Source organism: Acomys minous (assembly GCF_964271855.1).
Source record: "Acomys minous genome assembly, chromosome: 15".
In the NCBI taxonomy this organism is placed as follows: domain Eukaryota; kingdom Metazoa; phylum Chordata; class Mammalia; order Rodentia; family Muridae; genus Acomys; species Acomys minous.
The window spans coordinates 95775346-95781345 of NC_140497.1; the positions used below are offsets into that span (position 1 = coordinate 95775346).

A 6000-nucleotide genomic window follows, 5' to 3' on the forward strand; every position below is an offset into this window, starting at 1 on the left:
CTGCAAAGGCAGGTGTCTGGTCTCTTTGAGGACTGAGCTGGTCAGGATGTTGGGTATAAAATTTCCTCCAAAAGGCTCAGGCGTTGGTCCCTGACTGGTGAGTCAGTCATTGCAGTGCGACTGATGCGTGCAGTTCCTGCCATCCTCAGCTACTCCATCCATGATTTTATAGTCTGATGCCATCATGGGTGTGTGTGCTAAGAAGTGGGGTCTAGCTCCATAACTTTGTTGGAGGAATGACTTTGAAGAACCTATCTTGTCCCTGGCCCCTAGTTGTTTTTCTTTTAGAAAAATGATTGATTTATTTATTATGTACACAGTGTTCTGCCTGTATGTACATGTGCCAAGAGGGCATTACAGATGCCCTCATTATAGATGGTTATGACTACCATGTGGTTGCTGGGAATTGAACTCAGGACCTCTGGAAGAGCAGCCAGTGCTCTGAACCTCTGAGCCATCTCTCCAGCCCCCCCTACTTGTTTCTTCCGGTTCCTAGATGCCATCAAGTAAGTAGCTCTATTCTACCACACCGTTACCCCATGGTGTGCTACCTCACTACAGGCCAGAATCTTTGCAGCCAGCATGGGCTAAAAATACTAAGTGGAAAGAAATCCTTCCTCTGCTGATTCAGGTGTCACACTAACAAAACGTGTCTAATGTTACTTATCTTGTTGCTGTGGCAAAACACCTGACAACTGGAGAGAGAGAGAGAGAGAGAGAGAGAGAGAGAGAGAGAGAGAGAGAGAGAGAGAGAGAGAGAGAGAGACGCATTGCCTTTTAGAGGCCCACGCTCTTCAGTCTACAGAAGCCATGCTGAGTGGCTCACAACTACCTGTAATTCTCATCCCCAAGGAGATTCAGAGCCTCTACCTCTGTGAGCACCTGTACTCATGTGCACATGCTCACACACAAACACCTACACAAGGGATGGAACTCAGGTCCTCAGACTTGGCAGCAAGCTGTCCTCCCCAGTGAGCTCTCTCCTGACTCTTCTGATTTCCTGAAGCGCTGCAATCACGCCTTGCTCGTGCCTTTTCTTCCTAACAGTGTTCTTTTCTGATGGGCAGAGTTAGACCTCATGGGAGGCCTAGACATTTTTTCTATTTCTTTCTTCTGATTGTTGGTGTTGTTTTCTCATTTTAGAAGTCAGATTCCAGGCTCTGTTTCTTTGTCTATGTTTTCCTGGTTTCTGTTTTGCTTTCATTTAAATTGTACTTTGTCTCCAGTGTGTGCATGCATCAAGTCACAGTTCTCTTTGTCTATTCTTGTTCTTTTCATTTATGGCCTATTATTACATTTTATAGTAGCAATTTGATACTTAATTCCTAGGAGGTTGCTAATAAGTTTATTACATGTAGTGGGATTATCTCACTACATGACTCACATCTTCCTCCTATATAACCACTATGCATGTGAGAAATCCAATTCACAGTACATGCTCAAATTGTGGGCTTCATGCATAGGAAACTGGGAGAGCCTGTCTCTGCAGCCAGCTTCCAGAGCCACGCCTCGCAAGCATTCCGCCTCTTGAGCCAGGTTAACTGTGCTGACTCTCCCCAGAGGGCTCATTTAATTCACGCAGAGAAACAACCTATTATGGGGAGATGAAAAGAGTAGGAGGAAATGCCTTGTAAACTGTTCTTTCCTCATAAAGCCTCTTAATCTTAGACTTCTGAAAGTTGCATTTTAAAACACAGCCACAAGATGGCGCACCAAGGCGGTGCAAGCACCTGTGCTCTCCTCTGGGTCTGGAAGCATGACAGGGATTCTGGGGGCTCTCCTGGTATTTCAAGGCAGGTTTCCAAGGTCTTGGCAGGAGTGAGACATGTATGTTCTATCTATTAGCAAAGTATTTTAAAAGACATGTTAAGCCCTGTTGGCCAGTGGTATAATCTGTTCTAACGTGCCTGTGCTGTTGCAGTTTGAACGGCCTCTCTGGATGTTAGATACTGAAGCCTCCTGCATCACCGTGTCAGGACCTATGTGGCCTTTGGTGTTGCTACTGTTTATTTCACGACTCTGGGACCCAGGACTAAGTGCGTAAATGTTTACAATGCTAATGTTTTTCTGAGTGGTTTTGACTTGAAGTCAGTATGGAAATCGCTATGCCAGCCTGTTTGTGGCGTCCATTTGCTTGGTAAACAATAGATTCTAAATTTTAGTTGCCTGTTCAGTTATATGAGCTTCTTGGGGACAAGGGATAATGAGATCTTGGGTTTTTTGTTTGTTTTGTTTTGAATTAGCTAGTCCTTATGATGGCTTGGTTATCAATTTGACATATCTGGGAAGAGAAAAATCTCAGTTGAGGAACTGTCTCTATCTGAGTGGGCTGTGGGCATGTCAACAGGGACATATAATAGGGCCAGCCCACTGTGGACCTGGGTATGTAAAAAAAAGCAACTGGGTGGGAGTCTGGAAAGGGAGCCAGTAACCAGAGCTCCTCCAAGGCCTGGCTTTAGTTCCTGGTGACCCTCTTCCCTAGAGGATGGGCTGCAACCTGAAAGCCAGCCCGGCTGGTCCTTGCCCCGGCTGCTTTTGGCTGGTGTTCCGTCACAGCAACAGCAGCAAACTAGGGCCGCTGTCATGCACAGTGCTGCTGATGTTTGTTTCTGCTGCGCTTGTTTTGTTTTTGATTCTCTCATTTCTACATTTTTAAAGCATTTCAGTTAGTGGAGGGTTTGCTATTACTAAGGGTTCAATTGGTTGTTCTGGTTGGCTGGTTTATTGGTAATTATTTTCTTCCTCTCCTGGGCGTATTGGATGCTTGCTGGTTTGCTGTACTGAATGTGGTCACTCCCTTTCCAGGTCCCTGGGGCTCATCTGTGTTCATATGAAGTGTATTCACAGTGGGTGAAACTGTCTTTCTTATTCCTCTGTATATACTATTCTTTTAAGAATTTGTCTGTATTTCTGGCTTAATCAGCATGAATTGCCTTAGCTTGTGTTTGTCTTGAAATACTCCCAACCCCTCCCCCCCTCCCCCGCAGCTTTAATAGAGTACTTTGCTGACAATCTTGATGGTTGTTAGCTATTTACTTCCAGACTTGAAATATATTGTTTTATGTTTTTCTGGATCAATGTTTAAGGTTGCTGATGACAGACCTAAATATTATTCTAATTTTTTGCCTGTTTTCCCCCTACAGCTTTTAGTATTGTTTTTTATTTTTGACAAGATATCTTGACTATGATAAATCATAAGAAGTTTCTTTTCTGGTCAAATATATTTGGTGTTCCAAGTGCTTTCTTTGTTTAAATGTCCACTTCATTTTGTAGTTTTAAGTTCTCAGCTATAATTTCAGTAATAGATGTCTAATCTACTTGACATTATTTATCCTGTAGACTTGTAGGTCTGGTCATGGTCATCAATGCCTGCTCCCCGTCCTCTGGCCTGGAGCTTAGTCTTCTGCTTGTTCTTGTCTGCAGCAGATGGGTTCTGCTGGGATTTTGTTTGCCTGTTTGGTTTTTTTCCCCTAGATTTTTATTTTTTAGCATCTCAATCTCCTTGCTGATTTCCCCCCCACCCCATATTTTAAAAATTTCCTCCGTATTATTGATTCTTTCATCTGCTTTGGTAACTTTGTTGTCTAAGTATTAAATTGATTTTAACATTCTTAGTTAGGTCCTGAATTAAATTCCTTGTCTGCTAATTTGAGGCTTTAGTCACTGATTTTTAGCCCCTCTCTCTTTCCTTTCTGGTACTGAGAAGCCACCAGTCTGCAGGGGTGTTATAGTGGAACACTATCTCATATTTTAAAGTTTCTTTGTTGTGCTTGGCGTATCTTCTGGAGTTTATATGTCCTCTTGTTTGCAGAGCCTTGTCCTTGTCTTTTCTATTTTCCTAATGTGACTGTTCCTGGTTGGGTTGTCCTCACTTGGACTTACGTCCCTGTGGAACCTTGACTTGCAGTCCTGCTGTGAGCTCAGTTCTGTCCACCAGGATGTGGCAACAAGTGCCCCCAGCTTCCTGTGACTCACTAGCTCCTCCTAGTGTGGCACTGCACGAGGACTGCTGAAATGACTAGAGCAAGCCACAAGGATTCAGGAGTCCACTGGTCCACTGAGGTAGCATCCAGATGTCTATAAGTGTATGCCTCACAGCTATGGGACAGTAATGGGAACATCACGTTGGCTCAATAACGGGTGGCCTTAATTTTTGTGTGTAAAGTAAAGCTTTAAACATTTTTACCATTTACAAACTTACACTTCTGTTTCAGAATATAAAAGGAGAAAACTGAAGCAAGGCACTGGGTACAGAGTAAAAGCTGTGAGTTGGCTCCTTAAGGCGGCTAACCAGTACCTGGGAGTTCATTATACACTTTAGTCTACGTCAGCGTGTGCTTCAAGTTCCTCACAGCAAACCGTTGGCTTCCTTCCCTCCAGCCTGCCTTGCCAAGCCTGACTCCCACCACCACTGTTCTCCCAAGACAACGGTCCTACAAGTGCACTGCATCTGACAGTGCACATCAAAGCAATCAAGTAACTTGCTGCCCAACTACCATCCTAACTTGAAAAATCTGAACCACGGGGGAGAACCCCTAGTACATATCATTAGTGTGGTGTGTTGTTATTATCCGAGTGCAGAGAACAACACTGTGAATGAAGCTATCTTGTAGTAACACTCCTCCCTGGTCATATTAATGTAAAGCAAAAATTAATAGTGCTATTTACCTTCACTGAATCCTGCTGCAGTGGCTCTATCTGCATATTTAAAATGAGAAACACCTGTTTCTGATTTTCTTTGCACAGCTGTTTGACTTACAAACTTCCTGGGTCCTAAATAAAAGACTGTAAATTTCTGCTGAATATCAAGACCAACTGGAAAGAGAAAAAGATGTATATAAATACTTATTAAAATCATATTAAGTCAGAGGCAGGCAGGTTGCTGTGAGTTCGAGGCCAGCCTGGTCTACAAATCGAGTCCAGGACAGCCAAGGCTACACAGAGAAACCCTGTCTCGGAAAACCAAAAAAAAAAAAAAAATCATATTAAGTCTTAACACAAGGCTATTTTATATCTCTTATTATTGTAGCACTAGAGCTAAGAAGTACAAAAGATTAAAATATTTTTTAAAGAATAAAATACAATAAATAAAAATGTACACATCTATCTTAATAAACATTTTAAACTACTATAATTAAAATTTAACTATCTTAGAAAACAAAGGATTATAAGAAACAAACAGAATTGAATTGTTATCTAAATATATGAAATTTCCCTCAACATTTATTCATAGTAAGTATATTTTTTGACTCAGCAAGCATAAAGAAAACAATTTTTAAATGTTATCACATTTTTGTATTGATATGTTCATTACTTCAACTAACTTACCATAATCAGAACTAATTAGATTTATGCTGAGATCTTCAGATATAAGTGCTCTCTTCACATCAATTTTCTTAGCCCAATTTCCACTTTTTAACAAAACAGAGTCCCTGAAAACCAGTAATGTGTGATTTAACATGATCCAAACACTGAGTGAAATAATATATTGATTTCAAGGACTAGTTTTTCTTAAGATAGGTCCTCAATAGTAGTAAACAATTACTGAAAACTACTTTCACCAAATTATGAGGAGAAAGAATAATGTGTCAGTGGACATTTTTGTTTGTCTCCTCACACTCGCTGTGTAACTAAGAACGACCCGGAACTCCTACCCTCTTGCCTCCACCTCCCAAGTGCTGGGATTGTAGGTGCGGACTATCACACATGACAACGGAGCTAACGTGACCAAAATTACTTTAGCAACAGTTTATCCAAAGTTGCACAATATTCATTTGAGGCCAGATAGAAATATATAGTTATTATCAATAAGACAAAAGTTGCTTCTGAATCAATACCACTTAAATGTGGCTGTGCACAAGTTATAATTATTTGTGAGAAACAACTTCAACAATCTTATATTGAATTTTAAATAGTTTGTGTCTACTACTGACACAGACCAACAAAGCAGTTTATTATGGAGCTGGATTCATCCTCACAGTCCCCAGGAACAAGGGTTGT

At 41.3% G+C, this 6000-nt stretch overlaps 1 protein-coding gene across 3 annotated transcripts in view; it reads right to left on the bottom strand.

The window, feature by feature from the left end:
• Positions 1-6000, bottom strand: part of HFM1 (helicase for meiosis 1) — an 87265-nt gene that overhangs the window by 21834 nt on the left and 59431 nt on the right. For all 3 annotated transcript variants that reach the window (XM_084759556.1, XM_084759554.1, XM_084759555.1), the window contains exons 29-30: positions 5329-5432; positions 4669-4815 (exon numbers count right to left, since the gene is read on the bottom strand). In XM_084759556.1, the coding sequence (XP_084615682.1) occupies positions 4669-4815; positions 5329-5432 (251 nt within the window). The remainder of the gene's footprint in view (positions 1-4668; positions 4816-5328; positions 5433-6000) is intronic.